Source organism: Paramisgurnus dabryanus, chromosome 22, assembly GCF_030506205.2.
Source record: "Paramisgurnus dabryanus chromosome 22, PD_genome_1.1, whole genome shotgun sequence".
NCBI lineage: Eukaryota > Metazoa > Chordata > Actinopteri > Cypriniformes > Cobitidae > Paramisgurnus > Paramisgurnus dabryanus.
In genome coordinates, this window is record NC_133358.1 from 1790082 (window position 1) to 1814689 (window position 24608).

A 24608-nucleotide genomic window follows, 5' to 3' on the forward strand; every position below is an offset into this window, starting at 1 on the left:
AAATTGCTTATGTTTCCAAGGAAACTTTGAATAGTGACAGCTGAAACCACTGACAAAATCACATTTACACATTGCTAATAATTATGTAAGGTACACCTTGGGTCTTTGCACATTCATAAGTCGGAGCTGACCACTGATATTTGGTTTACAGCTTAAACATCCAAATAATACCTTCAGAATCAGATATGAAAATATGTACAGAATATTCCTATTTCTGATAAAAACACTTTCACTGTTATAACCTGTAGATTGATTGAGTCATTTGGAGTAATACAGTAATAAATGATCAATAGATAATATAGATATTACCACATGAAGTAGGCTACATTTAGTGATGGTCAACCCGGATCTTTTTAAGGATTCGGGTTATTCTGAGTCACTCACTAATATGATCCGGGTTGTGCGAGTCACTTGAGTCTCTTCCAATTCCAATCGCTAAATCATACTAATGCCAACCAAGCAACTCAGATCACGCATGCAGCTACGAGTCTACGACTCCTCTGCTGGCAAAAAACGGCTGGGGAACTCGTAAAAAACATGCATGTCCGTGGTAACATTATCAATAACATAATTGTAAAAGTTCGGTGTGTTTAGTTTTATTTCATGATGATAAATATATCAACACCACGTTTAGAAGATGTCAGGCTTTGTTGACTTGGATGTGAGAGGAACGTGTCCTGTTTCAGATTGACTTAAAAGATCCACGATAGGTTTCGGTTAATGCAGCCACACAGTCACTCATCCACGCAAGAACATGATCTTGTGATTGAGTCCCAGACAGAGACGCCCGCTCCTGCACGGGTCCTGTGAGTGAACCACTCGCGTCACTCTGAGCGACTCAGTCAACAAGAGGAGCTGTGTATGTCCGTCGGTGGCGGATCTTTCCAGCAGCACTGCTGCAGCAGTCCTCGGATTTAAAATGTTTAAACATTTGCAGCTTCTACCCAAAACATTGTGCCAGTCAAATATTGCAACAGATTAGCCTACATGAGTCAGTGGGTTAATAACACGAGCAAGGCTCATTTTCCTAGTCCAGGATTCAAGCTCTATGAGTTGAGTCACTCTCTGTGTGAATCCCCGAGCCGCCGACCAACTCATTGTCGCGCGCACGCATCCCTTTGTACTCGGACTCGGAGCTGCAGGAAATTACGATCCGGAATAGCAGCTTTTTGCTCACTCGGTACCCCCAGTTGACATTTGGAGATGTAAATTAACTTGTTGTTGCAAGTTATAGAACCTATGGCAGCTTATGTAGAGTTATTTGTTGTAATTCTGTTGTAAACATTTGAAGAGCTTTGTGTTTTATACAATTTCTCATTCTTAATGCAAAATCTGAGAGGACTCAACTGACTCGGGTTAATGGTCACTAGGACTCATGGTTCTCGAGTCATTTTAGGGATCGGGTTAAATGATCCGAGTTTCGAGTGACTCGCTCATCACTAGCTACATTATGTTAACATTTTTAAATTTAAATTTATGTTGCAAACAAATTTGTATATGTGTTTGTGTGCGGTTGTGCATGTTGCCTGTAGCCTGCTGACAAACATGGCTCTCTGTAATCCATGATGTATTTACCCTTCCTTGCCATACCATTACCCCCCATCCCCAAGATTATAACAAGATTAAAATGAATGGAAAACACCAGAACAAAAGCTTAGGCAAGCAAGACCTATTTAAGCAATGGAGCTTTCTTTCTTTGCATTGATTTATAAAAAAATTATAATCTTCATGTTCAATTTAAAATGTTTTCAAGTTGTAGAGTATACAGTAAGCCTAAACTAGTCAAGACATAACAAAATACCACCTTAGAATTATAAGCTTTTATCCGCAGTTTTGAGATGTTGAGCTTTAACGTTTTTGCATTCCATTCAACTTTTTTAAATAAACTCTTTTTTATTTTTTTAAATAAAAAGTCCTAAAATGTACACCCATAACATAATGTAAATAAGCTGTCACAGAATAAGAATATGTGAATAACTTAATTTTGACAAAAATGTTAGATAGAACCTTATTATTCTGGTGAAATGTACACTACTTGTTAAAGTCCTGATAAAATCTCTGTCAAATTCAGCAAAGATTTACATGGAGGAGACTTGTTTACATAGAAATGGGGACACTTAATCCATCATGCTGAGGAATTTACACATCATTGGCCATGCTATTCAGCAACAGGTGATGTACAAGATTTCTGCATTTACACTGAGTATCTTTACATATTAAACAGAAGTGAAATAATTTGTCTTCAAAATACTGCCATTATCGACTTATTTCAATGCACTCAAAGTGGACTAATCTATGGTATAAGATAAAATCATACTTGTACTCTATGTGGAAAAGATAAAAAACACACCTACCTGGGTTTACGTTATGTTCTGGTTAGGGCTCCAAGTAAACAGTAAGACAATGTCTACGTTTGTTTTCCCCAGTAGTACTCTCACATGTTGACGTGTGTATCTGTGTCTATATTCTGATATGTGTAGTGCTGCTGGTTTAACCCCCTCCCCATCAGCTTTAAGATCAAGTGCTTTCAAATCATTAAAGCACCACTAATCTCTCTCCCCCTCCCCATCACATCTGTTACTGCAGTTATAGAAATGTGTCTCTATAAATTCTGCAGTCATATAAACTAGGTCTGTGTTTGCTTTTTGGACAACATGACCATCTACGTTTGCCCCCTGAATGCTTTAATCTATGAGTTCATTTCCTTTTACGAGCTCATGTACAGACCACAGAGCATCAACAGCCCTCTAATCCACATAAAACATCGTGCTCGACATTACCGTTCCATCTGGGACACGTTGTGGATAAAAATAGCCTTTCTGTCCTGCTAATCTGTTTGATAACGGATTACATTTGCAATTTTTTATCAATAAAATGAAAACAATCAGAGCTAAGCATGTTTGCCCTTATAAAAAGATTACTTTAGAGTGTTTCTTTTTTCTTTATTTAATTATACGTAGTTCACAGGAAATTAAAAATGCAATTATTATAACCCCACGGTTTGGTTTGGGTAGGGTCAGCTTACTTTTGGGAGCTTTTCCATAGGGTGCAGTACCTAGTACCGCATACCTTTTTTTACCACCTCGGTTGGGGTTCCAAGCGATACGAGCTGATACCAAAGCATGAATCAAAAACACTGTAGATCACTGATTGGTCTGAGAGAATCGTCACTACCAGCGTCATCGCTATAATGTAAAAGATTAGCTTTACCTAAGTGCTAGCATGCGTTTTCTCAAGCAAACATGTTGTCATCTGTGCTCTGCTTTAAGTTCCCAAACTCCCCAACCTGACCCAAACCGTGGGGTACTATGCAATGGAAAAGCGCCATTAGTTTACTCACCTTCATGCCATCTCAGGTGTATATGACTTTTCAACTGAACTCAATAAGAGTTATTAATATAATAATATCCTGGCTCCTCATAGCTTTATGTCAATGAATAGGGGATCTGGAAATGCTCATCCAAAGAGCACATCCCTGTATCATAAGTAATCCATACTCTATACAGTCTTGTTCAAAATAATAGCAGTACAATGTGACTAACCAGAATAATCAAGGTTTTTAGTATATTTTTTATTGCTACGTGGCAAACAAGTTACCAGTAGGTTCAGTAGATTCTCAGAAAACAAACAAGACCCAGCATTCATGATATGCACGCTCTTAAGGCTGTGCAATTGGGCAATTAGTTGAAAGGGGTGTGTTCAAAAAAATAGCAGTGTCTACCTTTGACTGTACAAACTCAAAACTATTTTGTACAAATCTGGGATTTAGCAATCCTGTGAATCACTAAACTAATATTTAGTTGTATGACCACAGTTTTTTAAAACTGCTTGACATCTGTGTGGCATGGAGTCAACCAACTTGTGGCACCTCTCAGCTGTTATTCCACTCCATGATTCTTTAACAACATTCCACAATTCATTCACATTTCTTGGTTTTGCTTCAGAAACAGCATTTTTGATATCACCCCACAAGTTCTCAATTGGATTAAGGTCTGGAGATTGGGCTGGCCACTCCATAACATTAATTTTGTTGGTTTGGAACCAAGACTTTGCCCGTTTACTAGTGTGTTTTGGGTCATTGTCTTGTTGAAACAACCATTTCAAGGGCATGTCCTCTTAAGCATAGGGCAACATGACCTCTTCAAGTATTTTAACATATGCAAACTGATCCATGATCCCTGGTATGCGATAAATAGGCCCAACACCATAGTAGGAGAAACATGCCCATATCATGCTCCATGCTTCACTGTCTTCACTGTGTACTGTGGCTTGAATTCAGACTTTGGGGGTCGTCTCACAAACTGCCTGTGGCCCTTGGACCCAAAAAGAACAATTTTACTCTCATCAGTCCACAAAATGTTCCTCCATTTCTCTTTAGGCCAGTTGATGTGTTCTTTGGCAAATTGTAACCTCTTCTGCACATGCCTTTTTTTTAACAGAGGGACTTTGCGGGGGATTCTTGAAAATAGATTAGCTTCACACAGACGTCTTCTAACTGTCACAGTACTTACAGGTAACTCCAGACTGTCTTTGATCATCCTGGAGGTGATCATGGGCTGAGCCTTTGCCATTCTGGTTATTCTTCTATCCATTTTGATGGTTGTCTTCCGTTTTCTTCCACGTCTCTCTGGTTTTGCTCTCCATTTTAAGGCATTGGAGATCATTTTAGCTGAACAGCCTATCATTTTTTGCACCTTTTTATAGGTTTTCCCCTCTCCAATCAACTTTTTAATCAAAGAACGCTGTTCTTCTGAACAATGTCTTGAACGACCCATTTTCCTCAGCTTTCAAATGCATGTTCAACAAGTGTTGGCTTCATCCTTAAGTAGGGGCCACCTGATTCACACTTGTTTCTTCACAAAATTGATGACCTCAGTGATTGAATGCCACACTGCTATTTTTTGAACACACCCCTTTCAACTAATTCAACTAATTGCCCAATTGCACAGCATTAAGAGCGTGCATATCATGAATGCTGGGTCTCATTTGTTTTCTGAGAATCTACTGAACCTACTGGTAACTTGTTTGCCACGTAGCAATAAAAAATATACTAAAAACCTTGATTATTCTGGTTAGTCACATTGTACTGCTATTATTTTGAACAAGACTGTATGTCTTGAGAAATGATTCATTGTAAGAGAATGCTGTAATAAACCCAGTTGAAGTATCATACGCAGCAACCATTTGTTTTAATCAAAGCAAGCCTCTTTATTTCACAAAGTAAATATTTACTAAACATGTGAGAGTACTACTGGGGAAAACAAACGTACCAGCAAGACCAGCATATGTTGTGTTTTGGTGCTGGTATGCTGGTGACCACCAGCTAAACCAGCATCAAACCAGCATAGACCAGCATAATTCCCATGCTGGTCCATGCTGGTTTGATGCTGTTTTTTTCAGCAGGGCGTCAATACCAATAATATTTTAATCCTATTTAATACACAACGCATCAAAGCTAATGTAAACACATTTAAGTAAGTTTAGTATAAGGACATATTTCTGTCTCATAAATAACATATCACTGGTTCTTGAGTGTCTTCTGACTAGTTGTTAAATGTCTGTTTCATCACAGGACATGCAAGAAACAATACAATTTTAAGTTATCAACATTGGGCTAATGTGCAGTGAATGTGCGCCATATTAAATGTACTTTACTCATGTACTGTATGGGATTAGACCAGTCCTAGAGTAAAATAAATGTAAGAGCTGTCCAAACTGAAAACAACTTGCCAGACAAAGAATATACCAGTGCCCTTTGTTTTCCCTCAAGATGCTCACAAGAAATGTTTTTAGTAAGGCATATTTGTTAAACTAGTTATATTTTCTGATTAAACTAAGGCCTAGACCTGGTTAAAGCTGATCCCTGTACCAGAAACCACCCCTATATTTTTATAATACACAACATATCTCCTGTTTTCATATAGCTAAAATAACTGGAAGTGGCTGATACCAGAAATCTTGCAAATTCATGTTTAAAGCTGCAATCCATACCCTTTACCTCTCTATCACTATCTCTGTTTAAAATTTGACTTTGCAGTTAATATACTGACATGATAACATCACGCAGTTGCTGCAGATTTGTTGGCTGCACATCCATGATGCAAATCTCCTGTTCCGCAACAACCCAAAGATGCTCTATTGGATTGAGATCTGATGACTGTTAAAGCCATTGGAGTACAGTGAACTCATTGTCATGTTCAAGAAACCAGTTTGAGATGATTTGAGCTTTGTGACATGGTGCATTATCTTGCTGGAGGTAGCCATCAGAGGATGGGTTCACTGTGTTCATAACGGGAGGGACATGGTCAGCAACAATGCTCAGGTAGGCCGAGGAATTTAAACAATGCTCAGTTGGTACTAGGGGGTCCAATGTGTGCCAACAAAACACCCCCCACACCATTACACCACCACCAGCCTAAAATGTTGATACAAGGCAGAATGGATCCATGCTTTGATGTTGTTTGTGCCAAATTCTGACCTTACAATCTGAATGTCGAAATTGAGACTCATCACATCAGGTAACCAGGCAACGTTTTCCAATCTCCTGAGCCTGTGTAAATTGTAGCCTCAGTTTCCTTTTCTAAGCTAAAAGGATTGTCACCCGATGTGGTCTTCTCCTGCTGTAGCCCATCTGCCTTATGGTTAGACACTTTTCAGAGATGCTATTTTGCATAACTTGGTTATTGAGTTACAGTTGCCTTTCTTTCATCTCTAACCAGTCTACTCATTTTCCTCTGACCTCTTGACAGGACATTTTCACCCACACAACTGCCGCTCACTTGATATTTTCTCTTTTTGGACCATTCTTTGTAAACCCTAGAAATGGTTGTTTGGTGAAAATCCCAGTAGATCAGCAGTTTTTAAATACTCAGACCATCCCATCTGGCACCAAAAACCTTATAACAAAGAATCATTTTCTAATGCTCAGTTTGAATAGCAGGTTGTCTTTACCACGCTAGATTTACAAACAGCTTGCGCCAGCGCAAACCATCATGCATTTCTAGGAGTTTCTCTTTCAGACACAACATTTTTGGGAGGAGATATATATTATTAAAAAACAAATTGTTTGCCAAACCATGTTATTTATTCTTTGCTGAAGGAAATAAAATAGGAGGAACTAGGACACAATTTCAAAACTTTTTGTAAACCTTTTTTTGTCCTCCAGTTGTTTTTAGTGTCCTATGACTTTGTTAGCTGGGATTAAACGCACCAAATTTTACGCTGTGATTTCCAGGGTGCTGAACTCAAGCTCAGCTTAATCTAATGATGCAAGAGTTGCAACTACAGTAGCTGAGAAGGCCCTTTTATGTGTTCTTTTTAAATGTTTCCGGAGCCTGAAGAAATACTTAAAATACCCTTTATGTTACAGTCATTGCACTTGCTGTCCAGAATGAAAGACCAAATTACATCTTAAACCCATTGTGTGAGCTGTCTCTTTAGTACCGTGTGGTTTATTTACCGGTTGCTGCTGATTGGACTGCAGTTCTGACACACCCACCAAACAAAAGAACCTCAAACCCCGTTGCACACCATTTCCAGGAAACATGTTGTCACAGGTCGGAGTGGACCACCCCTAATGTGAGTCACGCTCCTCCCTCAGTTTCCACCCCGGGAAGGTCCCAAAATGCCCCAATGACCAAGCAGACGAGAAAGAGATAAAAATATGACAAAGTTTATTTTATTTAAAAGAGGGGAAGGGGGGAAGAGGAGGGATTCTTAAAAGGGTAGGGTTCTGGAACTTTGGATCGGGCTCTGAGTCGCTTCTGACTCTTATGGGGACCACAGGTAAGTCTTCCTAGCTTTCGTCGTCCACACGTGAATTGGGGTTGAATATCCTTGACTTTTTCTCCCTCTTCGTGATCCTTAGGTGCCCTGCAGGCGGATACTCACAGCCTCTCTGTCAAGGCTCAGAGGAACAGACACAGGTAAGTGAGACAGGTATGTACCTTAGGTTTAAAACTGCAGGCGTCCCGAAGGGCTTCTGCTGCGTACACTGAACTTAGAGCATTAGGCGTCCAAATGGTCCACAGATGGGTACACTGGGCTCCTGGCATGGGGCGTACAGGTGAGTATACAGGTAGGTACACTGGGCTCTTGGCTTGGGGCGTACAGGTGAGTATACGGGTAAGTACACTGGACTCTAGGCTTTCGGCATACAAGTGAGTATTCAGGAAGGTACACTGGGCTCTTGGCTTTGGGTGTACGGGTGAGTATATAGGGAGGTACACTGGGCTCTTGGCTTTGGGCGTACAGGTGAGTATACAGGTAGGTACACTGGGCTCCTGGCTTGGGGCGTACAGGTGAGTATACAGGGAGGTACACTGGGCTCTAGGCTTGGGGCGTACAGGTGAGTATACGGGTAAGTACACTGGACTCTAGGCTTTGGGTATACAAGTGAGTATTCAGGAAGGTACACTGGGCTTTTGGGTTTGGGTGTACGGTGAGTATATAGAGAGGTAGACTGAGCTCTAGGCTTTGGGCGTACAGGTGAGTATACAGGTAGGTACACTGGGCTCTTGGCTTTGGGTGTACGGGTGAGTATAAAGGGAGGTAGACTGAGCTCTAGGCTTTGGGCGTACAGGTGAGTATACGGGTAAGTACACTGGACTCTAGGCTTTGGGTATACAAGTGAGTATTCAGGAAGGTACACTGGGCTTTTGGGTTTGGGTGTACGGGTGAGTATATAGAGAGGTAGACTGAGCTCTAGGCTTTGGGCGTACAGGTGAGTATACAGGTAGGTACACTGGGCTCTTGGCTTTGGGTGTACGGGTGAGTATATAGGGAGGTAGACTGAGCTCTAAGCTTTGGGCGTACAGGTGAGTATACAGGTAGGTACACTGGGCTCTTGGCTTTGGGTGTACGGGTGAGTATATAGGGAGGTAGACTGAGCTCTAGGCTTTGGGCGTACAGGTGAGTATACAGGTAGGTACACTGGGCTCTTGGCTTTGGGTGTACAGGTGAGTATACATGTAGTACACAGGGCTCTGGCCTTTGGGCATAGAGGGAGATATTCAGATGAGTACACTAGGCTCTGAGCTCTGGGCGTACAGGTGAGTATATAGGAAGGTACACTGGGCTCTAGGCTTTGGGCGTACAGGTGAGTATACAGGTAGGTACACTGGGCTCTTGGCTTGGGGCGTACAGGCGAGTATACTGGTAGGTACACTGGGCTCCTGGCTTGGGGCGTACAGGTGAGTATACAGGGTGGTACACTGGGCTCTAGGCTTGGGGCGTACAGATAAGTATACGGGTAAGTACACTGGACTCTAGGCTTTGGGCATACAAGTGAGTATTCAGGAAGGTACACTGGGCTTTTGGGTTTGGGTGTACGGGTGAGTATATAGGGAGGTAGACTGAGCTCTAGGCTTTGGGCGTACAGGTGAGTATACAGGTAGGTACAATGGGCTCTTGGCTTTGGGTGTACAGGTGAGTATACATGTAGTACACAGGGCTCTGGGCTTTGGGCATACAGGGAGATATTCAGATGAGTACACTAGGCTCTGAGTTGTGGGCATGCAGGTGAGTATACAGGAAGGTACACTGGGCTCTTGGCTTTGGGCGTACAGGTGGGTATACAGGGAGGTACACTGGGCTCTAGGCTTTAGGCATATAGGTGAGTATACAGGGAGGTACACGGGGCTCTAGGCTTTGGGCGTACAGGTGAGTATATAGGAAGGTACACTGGGCTCTTGGTTGGGGCGTACAGGTGAGTATACAGGTAGGTACACTGGGCTCTTGGCTTTGGGGGTACAGGTGGGTATACAGGGAGGTACACTGGGCTCTAGGCTTTGGGCGTACAGGTGAGTATACAGGTAGTTCACAGGGCTCTGGGCATACAGGTAGATATTCTGATGAATACACTAGGCTCTGAATGGGTTCGACTTACGGGCAAGTGAACCGGCACAGATATTGGGCTTTAGCCCTTCTAGGCGCAGAAAGTTTGAGAAGACGTGTGGATATACAGCAACTTCTAGTCTTCCTCACTAGGACAGACGTCTGATGCACATTTACCTGTTGACTTTCCAGCAGGCAAAGGTCCCACAGCGACACAAAGCCCTTGGCTCATATCTGCAGACTGACAGCAAAGAACACACAAATTTCCTTCAACAAGGATATCCTTCTTGTGAACAGGCAGGGAGGAATACAACACATCTGTTGTTTCCAGCCGAAGAAGGCAGATGAAGGCACGGGCTACTGCTGCTGTAGTACCTGCACTAACACGTCCACTGATGGTAACTCACAGGTAAGTAGGCCAAGGTACAGGGTCGGGTCGTACAGCATGCCGCCAGAGTAACACTGGCTACTTCAAGCCTCCTTTCCTTCAGACAGCAGGGCGAGAGATTCGTACGTGGGCTGACATCTGTAAACACTCACAAGTGCATCGTTACACACACAGACAGCAGGTATACTTTTCCTACACAGCAAACAATCACAGATTCATTCTTCCTTTGGTGTTTACCACAATGTTCACAACAAATCCTTACTTGTTACAATCGAAGAGCGCCACCACCAGGCGAGGAGGGAGGTCAACAGGTCTCAGTCGTTTAAGTATAATAAAACAGCCGCCCAGGGTCACCACTTCACTCTTCTATTACAGGGCTCGTTCGTCAGCCAGAGAAGTGACCACTGACAACACAGATATCAGCACAGCACTACAACTGCCCAAGTGTACACACTTCAGAAAGACTCACCCGCAGCACTCCACACACTCATGGTGATTAATGGTCAGCCTCACAACGTTTTGGCGAGCCTGTAGTCCTGAGATAGACAGACGACTGGGACAGAGAACAGCTAGAATGTAACGTGGATGTCACGATCCTTGAGCTCCTCCTTCCTCTTCCCACCAGGTTCCAACACTTTGCAATGGCAGAGATTAACTAAAGTGACAGTATTAACACACAAGCAGTATAGCAGGACAACCACATATCAAATTCCAAACACAGCGCACTGTTCCTTTAAACAGTGATTACTTCCCTCTTTCTTGCAGGTGTCTCTTGCATCCGAGAGTTCACATACACCATGTGCGTCGGTGGTAAGTTCGCCCCGTCACTGCGTTTCCGGTGTTCTTCCAATACACAGTCACAACGATAACAAACACTTCAGAGATGCATGGATGATTTCACTTAGCTTTGCTATATTGCAGTCCAATTCCTCCATCTTGCGTTTCATGCCCAGCCTACTAATCTACATCAACACGTCTCTCCAAACGCACCGACCACTTCCTTCTTGCCCAAAATGTTTACCGGAAATCATCTTCGCCTTCCGATCTTCCTGAAGCCATATTTATGTGCCCCTGCTCCTTCACAATTCCCAATCACCGATCGCCATGCTTACTAAGCATACCTGATCCCAGTATCGCTTGATTTGGGTTGCCCGGAGTCGGCAGGAACCGGCCAGGTGTTTCAGGGAATTTGGTCCGGGCGAAACTATTTCTGCCATTTTGGTTCCGCCAGTTTAAAGTCACTCCGTTACAATGCCGTTCAACCCAGAAAGCGTAGCAAAATGTTGCACACAGTTTTGAACTTGAACGTGCCACATACGTATGGTCACCCTCCCTGCTGAAAAAGACAGCATACCAGCAAGACCAGCATATGTTGTGTTTTGGTGCTGGTTTGCTACTAAACATCAGCTAAACCAGCATCAGCACCAGCATTAGCACCAGCTAAACCAGCACCAAACCAGCATTAGCACCAGCATGCTGGTCATACCAGCATGGGCCAGCAAGACCGGCATATGTTGTGTTTTGGTGCTGGTATGCTGGTTTGATGCCGTTATTTTTCAGCAGGGCTAGCGTAGCGTCTACGTCAGGGCTCTCAGCCCACCCTCTGTTCGTTGATTGGGCCAGCTGTTTTGGAGCCAGAGGAATACGGTTATAATAGGAGATATCTTAGACTGAGTACAGAAGTGAAATTAAATTCAGAGGAAGTATGAAGTCTGACATAGTCGGGGCTACTTGAATTCTTACTGCCAAACCTCCCACACAGTTGAGGCATTCTTGTCGTCGGCCCTCGTTTTTAGCAAACCAAAACATTTTATTTTCGACAAGATATTTGTTTCAGAGATCAGTTTAGCCACTAGGCAGACCGAATAAATAAATACACATAAGTTCACTTCGGTTTAGAAGCATAACCGGGACAACATGCATGTGTCTGATGAAACCACCTATATCCTGATTCTTTGGTTTATATCAATATTTTTAATCAGACAGACACGTGGCAGCAGTGGAGAGCATAAAATCATGCAAATCTGGGTAAGGAGCTTCAGTTAATATTGGAATTAGCCATTCATAATGCTCAGCTCCCGAAAGATAAAGTACATGACCTGCCTGCTGCCATATTCTGTGAGAACCAGAGAAGTTTAGGGTTAGTGTTTACCTGCGCCTCCACCTTAATCTAGTAAGACAAATAAATACCTCTTTCTGCAATTACAAAAAATGAAACTACTGTAACCACTAGACTAGACTTGTTGCTGAAAGGGTTAACTCAGGAGTTATATCCCATCCCTGCTAAAAGAGGTGGGACTGAATGTCAAACCCATTTACAATTGTCCTTCAGCTGCTGGTGAGCACTTTGCTTTAGTTCCTCCTGACTGATACACACCTCTCTTTCATACAGGTAAGTTGAACAACATACAAAGTATTAGACTTATAGACACATGCAAGTACAGATATTGTAGATATTATATGAGAGATGAAATTGTGCTCATTATTTAGTTATGTGTACTCACTGAAATAAATTTGTATTTCTTAGAGCAAACCAGAGTGTAGTATACTATAAATCTGACTCTAGTGGACTTTGAACTCTCAGTGAATGTTTAGCGATAAGGCAACAAGATGAAGCTGTGAACATAACACTAATGAAAACATGATTAGTCACAAGAAACTTTAGTCATATTCTAAGATTTTCCATTTCTAAAAAGTGCAATAGAATGTAGGCACAAAACAAACAGTAGAAAGAAAACACACCCATACCATGAATCAGACACAAAGGCTGTTTAATGTATTGTATTGTATTGTATTGTTGAGTGCATTCATGCCTACATTGCTTTGTGCTTGTACTGTCCTTTGATTACTAGGTAAATAAAGTAAAAACTACTGAACAGCCCTACAATGCTAAATTTCAGCTTGAATGCATTGATTTAAAGTTTAAAACCACATTATTTCCCTCTAACTGTACATTAATGCAGCACACATTTCACCCTCTGACTGAAATGCTCTGTTGGAGCTCCTGTCTCTTTAAAGCCTCTGCACCTTTTGAAATGCTTTGTCTTCTCTGATTGGTTAGCTGGCCTGGTTTGTTTTGTTATCTGCTGCCATTGTGTATTTACAAATGACATATGTTATTAGATGTTAGGTTTGTGTATATTGTGTAATATAACCAAATAAATACCAGAATAGAGTTCGGACATGTACACTTTTGGTTGTTATAGCAAACCTTCAAGTAAAACACACATACATTGTAAAAAATGCAGCATGCAACAAGTTAAAACAACTTGGTTTTGCAAGTCACTTCAACCCACTATTTTAAGTTTTGAACTGTGATAATTTGACATAACTTTAACATAAACAAGTTGAACTTTTTGAAGTTAAAGTTACATAAAAATATATGTTGATTTGACAAAAATGCTGCATTTTTTCAGTCATATTTTGGTAAAATGAGTATTAAACACCATTTTTCTCAGCTACAGTAATGTATTCCTAAAGGTGCAATTGACATGACATTTTCACCAGATGTTGGTAACAACCCATGCAATTCACACATTCAAAAAAATGTAAGTATAATTATTAGGGCTGTCAAAATTAACGTTAATAACGGGTTAATAACGCGTTAACGCAAATTCATTTTAACACCACTAATTTTATTAACGCACGATTAACGCAACATGCAATTTCTGTTTGACTCTTGGTTAAGCCCACAGCTGGATGAACTGAGACGCGCAAGTGACCCGCGCTGTGTAGATGAGTCAGACGTTTTCAGAAAAATAAGAACATTAAGCTCTCGTCTAGCGAATCCAATGATCTAAATCAGGGGTGTCAAACATGCCGGATACGGCCCGCAAAGGTGTCCAATCCGGCCCGCATGATGATTTATACAGTTTTATTAAATATTAAATACATATTTTAAAAACCCTTTTAGGCGGGTGTCTAGTTTGTTTTTAATATGAGAGACTTGCAGAAAGCAGCAAAACGCGGAACATAGAGTAAACACGGTGCCCAAAAATCTTGCCGTTTTATTGTTACCGCTCCGCTAAGATGTAAATTTGGGTGTATGAGTGTGACCTTATGAAATGTAGTTTTCACAGAGCTGTGTGTTTCTCTGGTTTTCTTGCTAAACTAATTAATTGGTTTGTTTAGTTAATTTTAACACAATTACCAGCACACTAAGGTTAAAAAAAATTATCCGGCCCGCACTTAATGGCGTTATTTACCATCCGGCCCTCAGCCTAAAATGAGTTTGACACCCCTGATCTAAATGGTCATTAAACATCTAAAATGATCTTTATCTGTATGTTTCCTGAAATGTGTACCCTCTCAAATCCATAATCTAAATCAAAAGATGCGTCGCCTTTCACTTTTTGGTTTCATTTTTAAAGCATGCAGAAATTATAGAAAATAGACTGCAGGACTTGCTTGATGTTAAAATAATTATTAAGACAGATAAAGTTTGGGACCTGATTGATGTTAAACGAGTTATTAAGAGTGACAAGGCTCAAAAACAATCTTCCTGACACTGACGTCTGAAGCGCATACACACAAACGCGTGAGTGCGCGACCTGATATATACCTATAGACATCTACACAAAATTATAGTTTTAAAAATATCTGTTTTGACAAGAATTCACACAGATATGACCTATAATCTGTTACTGTATATCTGAAGTGAAAGTTTGTTTAACTGTTGAGGAAAAGTATCTTTTGTGTATCATTATATTAAACTCTTGCATTAGCCTACAGTATCTTAAAGTAGTCTGTCTCAATGTTAAAATTAAACAATAAAAGAAAAACATATACATTTTATTCATATTGTTTTTGCTTTGCGTAAACAGGTGTAGTTTTGTCATGCTTTGTCAGTTTTCAACAAATCATGTATTGTTTTGAAGTTTTTAATAGAGAATGTTAAAATATAAATAACTAATTTTTTAAAATTTCCTCATCCCAACTCAATTTGCCAGCACAGGTCACAAATGATGCAGCAGCAAACAGAAATGGAGAAAGAAGAAGGTCTTCTAAAGGGAAAGTCATATATAAAGCTATGGCTGATGGTTCTGTTGAAAATGTAAACAGGCTGTTGTAAACATACATTTGCATATAGCATATATATATTTGTCCAAATCCAGGTTGATTAGAGCATTAAAAACGTGAAAAGTGTTAAAGTTAGATAAATTTAGAACAGATAAAATGTGAGATTAATTTGCGATGATGACAGGTTAAAATTCCAAGGTATGTTTTGAACCTTGGACTAACTGTACTGATGCATCCCTAGTGCTTACATAGCAACTTAGGTATGTGTTAGGTTCCATTGGTGGACCCATTAAATCATATTTGGATATATGTCCTAAAACACACTATAAAAAGTAATTTTATTGTGGTTTTAATAGTTAAAGCTATTTGTTCCTAATGGTATTTTAATGGAAACAGTAGAATTGTTTTTATTGAGTTATTAATGTGTTTCCCTGTTTACAGTAAGCAACTGTATGTGTAATCATTACTGTTTGGATGTTTAGTTCGATTTGACAGCATCAGAACCATATACTGTAACTGTACTTCACACTTCTGTATATTTGTGTTAGTTGATGTCATCCACTAAAATGATGTCAATATGTTTTTCTTCAGTGATGTCATCTTCTACCTCCCTGCTGTCAGATGAGTTGTTCCAGTGCTCTGTGTGTCTGGATGTATTTACCCAACCTGTTTCTCTTCCATGTGGTCATACGTTTTGCCAGTCATGCGTTCTGGCACAGTGGACGGCATCTGGTGCCTCCCATTGCCCCAAATGCTCAACAGTTTTCCAAAAAACACCAGCATTTTGTGAAAATTCTTTCGCTCGTGAGATGGCTGAACAAATCCGTAAGCAGAGGGGTCAGAGGTCGTTGGAGCAACTTCCAGTAACCTCAGACAACATTTTATGTGACATGTGCCCATTGCAAAAGGCATCACATGCCATAAAATCATGTCTGGAGTGTGTGGCTTCATACTGTGAGGTCCATGTGACTTCACACAACTCCAGGTTCACAAAACACACACTGGTGGAGCCGCAGAGGAGAATGGACAAACGAATTTGCAGGATACATGAAAGACCCTTGGAGCTTTACTGCAGATATGACCAAACCGTTGTGTGCGTGCTGTGCACAAATACAGAGCACAACACACATCACACTATACCACTGGAGACAGAATGGGCAGAGAGAAAGGTACTGTATGGCCTTTATATTATAACATGATTTCTAATTGTAATGATTGCATCACATTCAGGTATCTCATGCAGCTAGAATGAATGCCATGCTGTAAATCTTTAGATTAATGTCTGCGAGCGCGGGTGTCTCGTGTCAAATATCTTTTACATTCATATCAATATACACGGGCAGACTGCGGATCTAAAGACCAAAGATCATTTTGACTCAATTCTGTACACACTGATAGCCAGTTTGGATGTCTTGTGTCAAAGATCCTTTATTCATACAGCTATAACGTTATATACCTATCTGCAATTGTGGGTATCTCTTGCAAAATCCCCTTATGTGTAAAATACACTTTATATTCATACTGTTTAGAAGATAAGATACTTTTGGCTGGTAGTGTATGTTTTAACAACCCAGTCTCACCCCATGTCGTCAATATTTGACGACACTTGACCATTCGTCATATGTTGACGCGAAGGGTATACCTTTCGCGTCATTTTTTGACGAAGTGGGGACTTCAATACTATTACGTCCGTTGCATTCTCTTTCCTATTTTCTTACCATTTTCGCGTCGGTTTAGGGTTAGATTTACATAATGACATCCCTACCCAAACCTAACTCTAACCCCAACGCCAGGTGACAACTGTTTAATTTCGCGTAGTACACTGTTTAATTTTGCGTAATCTAACCCTAAACGGACGCGAAAATGGTAAGAAAATAGGAAAGAGAATGCAACGGACGTAATAGTATTGAAGTCCCCAGTTCGTCAAAAAATGACGCGAAAGGTATACCCTTCGCGTCAACATATGACGAATGGTCAAGTGTCGTCAAATATTGACGACATGGGGTGAGACTGTGTTAGTTTTAACACTTACTGAAATGGACTTTGGTGTACCCTCTTTTCCATTCAATCAAAGGATGAAAAAGTGTTGACGTTATTGTACATCTGCTAGATCGCCCTGGAGCCGCCAAACTGAAATCTGATTGGTTAAAGGAACACGCCCACATTTTGGGAATTTAGCTTATGCACCGTATCCCCCAGAGTTAGATAAGTCCATACATACCTCTTTCATCTGACACAGCTCCCGCTAGTTTAGCTTAGCACAAAGACTGGAAGTGAATGGCTCCAGCTAGCAAACTGCTCCCAATAAGTAGCAAAATAACGCGAACATTTTCCTATTTATGTGTTGTGACTTGTATAGTCACACTGTGTACAAATAACAAGGTCATATGCACGGAGATAAAAGAGGTATGGACTTATCTAACTCTGGGGGATACGGTGAATAAGCTAAATTCCCAAAATGTGTGCATGTTCCTTTAAAGCAACAGCCTCATTGTCATTCATTTGAAGCTACATGCACCAGCACTGATGATTTTGAAGGCTTCAACAAGGCAAATTTCCTTGATATATATATATTCCCTGAGTGTGCCATCTTATGCCATACCGTCACAGATTTATGACTGGAAAAGCTGCCACCACAGTAGATGGCCACACACACATTCAGCTGTTTGTGTCACATTCACATTGAGAGTTTATTCATGTTACAGACTTGAAAAAGCATAAGTACTACAAATAAATTTGATTATTACAGAATTATTAATGAGAACATCAAACAAATTAGTCATCAGTGATTGCCAACATCGTTTTCCTCTATGGTTTCATTTTAGGCCCGTTTAACAGGGGTCTGCACCCAAATAGTGTATTTCCACAAACCATTAGAACAGACTTAAATCACTATACCATCTTGTTGGAAACAAAAGGTTACCTGTCATCTTGGGCTTCATATCCGCAGCAGAAGGAATTAATTCCACACAATAGAGGCTTTTAAAGACTCCGTCTTTCGGATGAGACGTTAAACCGAGGTCCTGACTCTCTGTGGTCATTAAAAATCCAAGGATGTCCTTCGAAAAAGAGTAGGGGTGTGCTACGGCATCTTGGCCAAAACTTGCCCATTGGCCTACTAATCATCCCTCATACTAATTGGCTATATCACTCTATCTCCTCTCCACTAATAAGCTGGTGTGTGGTGGGCGTTCTGGCGCAATATGGCGGCCGTCGCATCATCCAGGTGGATGCTGCACATTGGTGGTGGTTGAGGAGATTCCCCCGTTCATATGTAAAGCGCTTTGAGTACTGAGAAAAGCGCTATATAAATGTAAGGAATTATTATTCTTATTATTAAGACACACTGTTGTTGTTTTTTATTTATCTACACACTTGTGCCATCAAACAGTTTTGTACAAACACAACATTACTCTCGTAGTCTTGTGCTATGGCTCTAGATCAGCATGCTGTGATCGTCTATTGCAGTGGTCACCAATCCTGGTCCTGGAGGGCCGGTGTCTCTGCAGAGTTTAGCTCCAACCCTAATCAAACACACCTGAAGCACCTTAATTAGCTGCTTCAGGTGTGTTTGATTAGGGTTGGAGCTAAACTCTGCAGAGACACCGGCCCTCCAGGACCAGGATTGGTTACCACTCTATTGTACTCCGCCTGCAGCCTCGTGCCTCTGGTCTAAACACATATAGGTGAATATCACACTCATACTTGAGCGATATTGATTTACTATAAACAAGCACGAGTATAACCAATAGCGTCCAGAAACAACAGCGGCTATAGGACTGTGTATAATACTGAGCATGGTTTTCGAAAGCTATGTAAATATGTAATGGGCTTAATGCCCAGCTGCACTACTTCCTGAACTTCAGCCAGCTCCTTGTTTCCTGTCTGCCATTATTGGCAGTATGTCTCTGTGTGCCTCATTAAGCGCATGTAAGACAGAGAGGATCCTGATTGGCCTGTTTTGGTAAATCAACCAATCAATTGACAGTGTGGGCGGGCTTTTATCTCTTCTCCCGAACCTAATTATCTAGAAACAGGAGCGCCCCAAATCGAAAATATAAGACACATTCTACGCCAGACTACGTGAAAGTGTACCCCGTCTTATAAAAATATTGAAAATCTTGCATGCTGTACAGTTTGTAACAGTGACTTCAGCATTGCCCATGTGGGGTTAAAATGATTGTAAAATACATGTTGAGGTGAGTTGAACAAGTTACCTTTTATTTTTCAGGCTGGCTAGTTGCTATTTAGACCTGTTTACATAAATAGTATAAGGAGCTTATATAAATTGTAAACGTGATTTACATATTTTAATTAGGGCCGGGACTCGATTAAAAAAATTAATCTAATTAATTAGAGGCTTTGTAATTAATTAATTGAAATTAATCACATTTTAATCACATATGAATATTTGACCTGAGAAGATTGAGAAGTTATTTTTTCACATGGATTTTTAGTATACCATGAATAATGACTGAATACATAAGCTTAAGCAACAAAATATTGTTTATTTTTGTTCAACCAAGCCGTTGTACTCGGAGTCGGGCTAATGTCCACGCTAGCTGCTATATGTTTTGCATTGAGATGATACTTGAGACTCAATGTGCTGCGGTGATATGTGAATTCCTTGTTGCATAGCTTACACACAACCATGCTCTTATCGACGCTTCCATCCGTTTGTTTTTATAAAAGAATTTCCCATCCACGGGGCCTGTTAGATGGCTTGTGAGCAAACCAATTGGTCGGGTCATCCACATGTCCCGTTTTTTTTATTAGACAAGGGTGGCAACCCTAGTAAGATAGGTAAAAATAAATAGTCAGAAAATCTTGGGATCCTGAAATATCAACTTCTGTGTTTCACTACACTTTAAAAAATGTTATCTTTCTTTTATATAGACTCAGTTACTGAAGACACAGTTGGACCTTAAGATGATGATTAAGGAGAGACGAAATAAAGCTGAGGAACTCAAGCACTCTCTAAAACTAAGCAAAGTAAGAGAGAATAAACAACAAACAATCCATTCACATTTGAGCATGACAACGTTGAACCAAAAGACAAAACACATTAAGTTTAATTTCTATTATTTATTTGACATTTTTTTTATATGATAATATGATGATATTGCAAAGGTATCTGCAAAAGGAAGGTCTACTTATATATTAAATTTGCTCAAATGCAAAGAGCTGCAACCTATGGTGTTAGTAAGTAAAGCTAATACTGTCAGGATCCTGTCAGAATCATGTCTTGTATTATAGTCTTTCTGGCAGGGTTCTGACAGTACCATGTTTTGTGTGGGAACACGTGGCATGAAGTGTTTTTACCCAGCCACGTGTTTCCCTTGTCTTGTCACTTTTTACCGCTCCCTTACTCGTCATTGTTTTCAGCTGTGCTCCTCATTATTTCTCCCTATTTATTGTCTTTGTGTTTGCTGTTCTGTACGTTCATCTTGTCGCATATCCTGTTTGCTTACCTGTGAGTATTTAGTGTAACCTTAGTCTTAGTCGGTTTATTGTTTTGAAAAGTTTATTGTTGGTTTTGTTAAGTTTAGTGTTAGTTTAGTGTCGTGATTTTCTTATCCTGTTTTGCCCCCTATTGGGTTTTGTTTTCCTGTTTTACCCTGTTTTGTTTAATAAATTCCTTTTGTCACCTACGTCTGCATTTGGGTTCGTGTCTTGTTATAAACCCTGATTAATACAACTAGATGTTTCAATCCCTTATGCTGCATTTACACCAACCGCGGAAGAGGCGTGAAGCGTGAGTGATTTCAATGTTAAGTCAATGTGAAGACGCGTTGACGCGCATCAGGAGGTCCCGCGGCGCGGAAGAGGCGTTCAGCGCGGCGCGGAAGACATGTTTCCGCCTCACGCGCGAAAGGCCCGAATTGAGCGTTGTGCACGGTACACACGAATGGTGCTTTTTGTGCATTTTGCGGTTCACGCAATTTGCGGCTGACACCCGAGTTGAAAAATTTGAACTTTGGCGGAATTTTGCGCCGCGTTAACCAATCAGGAACCTGCTTGCTGCTGTGGTGGCAGCCCCGCCCGGAGTCACTCATTCAACCAACACTTGATATTGTCCATAAGCAGTCACCTGGAGCTATATGACAGTAGTTATTTCTATAGAGGAGACAGGAATAAAAAGGACCTCGATTGGAAGAGTGTCAGTGAGGACATTGGGCAACCTGGTAAGTGGTAATACACACTTCACTTTTGAATCATGTGACGTTTATCGACCCGCGTAGTTTATTTTCCCCCTATAGTAAGTTACCAAATACAAACTGGTGACTCTCTCGATAAATGCACAATCAACATTAATCATCTTGCAAACAGACAACCGCATGGCACTTGCCCCTCCAACAAGAAGCGGAGTTTGCCTCTGACGCCCATCAAATGCTTGCTTTTTCCGTGCGTTTACTCCGCTGTACACGCGCGAATGCATCCAAATTGTTCAAGCGGCAAACCACTCGCGGTAGACACGATTTTGACGCCTGAACCGCGGTTGGTGTAAACTCAGCATTAGTAGGAAAGTAGCAGTTGGTATGGAGTGGAAAAGGAGGTGGTAAGGTATGTTATTGGAGTCATCGGGTGGGCACCCTGCTACATCAACGTTTCATTGATTAAAGCCCACGTCTCCAGAGGGCTCAACAATGTATCAAACATCCCAGGTACACCCCTCTCCATGCCGTACCCTCTATTTCCCTAATGGGCTCTGCATAGCAGTGGCATCCTTCTCCCTGAGTCTGGCCTAATCCTGACGCAATACCATCTACCTCGCTGCCCAGATAGGGTCCTTACGCTTGATCCAGAGCCAGTTACAGCTTTTTTCTGCAGCACTTGATATGGATTTAATGGCCTGTATGGATTAAATCGCCTGGTCAAGAGCGACCCTTCAACCGACCCTATTTTTCATCATTCAAAATATGAATGTTTAAGATTCTTGTTTGATTGTGAGTACTGAACATTTGTATTTTTTTATTGTTAGGAGAACACAGATAAAGAAATGGCATACACCATTGATGTCTTCACTTCACTGCTGCAGTTTATTGAGAGACGCCAAAATGAACTGCTCCAAAACATGAAACAAAAGCAGAAAACAGCAGAGACACAGCTGGAGAAACTCATTAAAGAGCTGGAGATGGAGATCACTCAGCTAAACAGTAAACGCTCAGAGCTGATAAAGCTCTTATCTTCTGAAGACCATCTTCAACTCATACAGGTTATACATCTGTGCTTTAACATCTTTATTTAAAGATGCATTAAGAATGTGTTGTCAACCTACATTAATAACCTGTAAGGATTTCATACTACGAACAAGTCCCACACAGGTTTCTCTATAACTTTATTGAAGACATTATTTTTACACATTCAGTGACATTCAGACTACAGTGTGATGACCACTATTTTGTATATATTTTTCCTTAGTCATTCCCTAACCCAAGTATGGTGCCAGAGTGTAAAAGCTGGTCTGAGATCAGTGCATATACATCTCAAGGATTGGGTTCACTGAGAGAAGCCCTGACTGATATAGAAGAGCTGCTCATGACTCAAATACACACCGCTACACAGAGAGGTTTTTACTATTCTGCTTAAAATTAACTAAGATGTATTTTGATATTAATATTAAAAGCATAAACAGACATTAAAATCTTGAGCTTAAAATTACATTTACACCTAAGTGAAATGTACAATGTTACAATGAAAAATATGTATAACTCTACCAGAGCTTATAATTGTGAAATATTTTGTTAGACGCTTGATATTGTTAATAATATGGTAATGCACTAAAACCTTAATTAATACAGAATAGCAATGGCAAAGGAAAAACTAAATATATTCATTGTTTTTTCTTCACAGAACTTGAGGCAATATCCCAATATGCAGGTACTGTTACATAATTTTATCAGAAATATCCTTCTATAAAAGACTTTTACCGTATTGCAACCATATACAGTAGTATAATTAATATTTAACAATCTATACTGTTTTTGTGAGTTTTGCAGTATGATAAAGTTTTTTGGTAAAGCTTGCTTAACTGTGTAAAAGCATGTGAATATAATGAAAGAACAAATTCTTAACAGATCTCTAACAGTTTTAAGGAAATCTTATAAAAATAGTACAAAATGAACAGAACACTTACTCGCCTAATACTCTTTGTTCAGTGGACATGACCCTTGACCCAGATACAGCAAATCCCTGGTTGCTGGTGTCTGCGGACAGGAAAAGTGTGTGTGATGGCAATGTGGAGTGCAATGTTGAAAGCAATGTTCAGCGTTTTGACACAGCACCATGTGTCTTGTCGAAAGAGCACATCACAGCAGGAAGGAGTTACTGGGAAATAAGCGTCTCTAATAAAACAGCATGGGATTTGGGAGTGGCCAAACAATCAGTCAGCAGGAAGGGTTTGGTGACACTGAGCCCAGACAACGGATATTGGGCAGTTTGTCTAAGAGACGGCAATGAATACAGAGCCTGTGATCATGAATCAGTTTTACTTTCAATGAGGACTCAACCACAAATATTAGGCATATTTGTAGATTTTGAAGAAGGACGAGTGTCATTTTATGATACGACTGCAAAGGTTCATATTTATTCTTTCTGCGGACACCGCTTTTCTGAGAACTTGCTGGCCTACTTTAACCCAGACATGAATGATGCAGAAAATAACAAAGGTCCATTGGTTATACAACCTGTCAATCTTGCCAATGGGGCAACATATGATATTGTCACAATATGAAGACATGGACAGGAAAACAGCACCATTTTTTCAATATTTTACTATTTGCTTACCTCAACTTAGACAAATTAATACATACCTATCTTTTTTTCAATGAGTGCACTTTTAATCTTTGTACATCACCTCATTAATGTGTTAGCATTTAGCCTAGCGCCATTCATTCCTATGGCTCCAAACAGGGATGAATTTAGACGCCACCAAACACTTCTATGTTTTCCCTATTTAAATGCTGTTACATGAGTAGTTACACGAGTATGGTGGCACAAAATAAACTTTTATTTGGAGCCAAATGCTAACACATTCAAGGGTGCTGTACAATGATTAAAAATGCACAGATTGAAAATAGATAGGTATGTATAAATTAATCTAAACGGTAGTGTTTTCCTTTAAGAGCAATAAAGACATACTTGACTGAGAAAATTGTATAAGACTTATTAAAATGATACAAATTATGTTATGATCAATTATCATTTTAATGAATAAGATGTACTGTACATATAACGTGTTACATAATCCATACATTATTATGCATTTGTAGTAATGTAATATACATTTGTGATGTAAATAAATAAAGTCTCCAAACGATTAAATGTATATTATTTTTCTAGGCGCACACTTAGACCTGTCATACAT

General features: G+C 40.3%; 1 protein-coding gene across 2 annotated transcripts; it reads left to right on the forward strand.

The window, feature by feature from the left end:
* The first annotated feature begins 12583 nt into the window (after nt 1-12583).
* On the forward strand, nt 12584-24469 carry btr33 (bloodthirsty-related gene family, member 33). Of its 2 annotated transcripts, XM_065287968.2 has the most exons (7): nt 12584-12614; nt 15833-16410; nt 20138-20233; nt 22224-22457; nt 22664-22811; nt 23096-23122; nt 23401-24469. In XM_065287968.2, the coding sequence occupies exons 2-7, from the start codon at nt 15835-15837 to the stop codon at nt 23973-23975; spliced, it is 1656 nt and encodes a 551-aa protein (XP_065144040.1). In that variant the 5' UTR covers nt 12584-12614; nt 15833-15834; the 3' UTR covers nt 23976-24469. The 2 variants fall into 2 exon arrangements, with proteins under 2 accessions (XP_065144040.1, XP_065144039.1); XM_065287967.2 differs by lacking the exon at nt 12584-12614 and having other exon boundaries at nt 15183-16410.
* The last annotated feature ends 139 nt before the right edge of the window (nt 24470-24608 follow it).

Coding starts and splice junctions, on each gene's coding strand:
- btr33 (XM_065287967.2), top strand. CDS start 15,793: ATGTCATCCACTAAAATGATGTCAATATGTTTTTCTTCAGTGATGTCA. Junction 16,411..20,137: donor CAGAATGGGCAGAGAGAAAG/GTACTGTATGGC, acceptor TCTTTTATATAG/ACTCAGTTACTGAAGACACA. Junction 22,458..22,663: donor ACCATCTTCAACTCATACAG/GTTATACATCTG, acceptor ATTTTTCCTTAG/TCATTCCCTAACCCAAGTAT.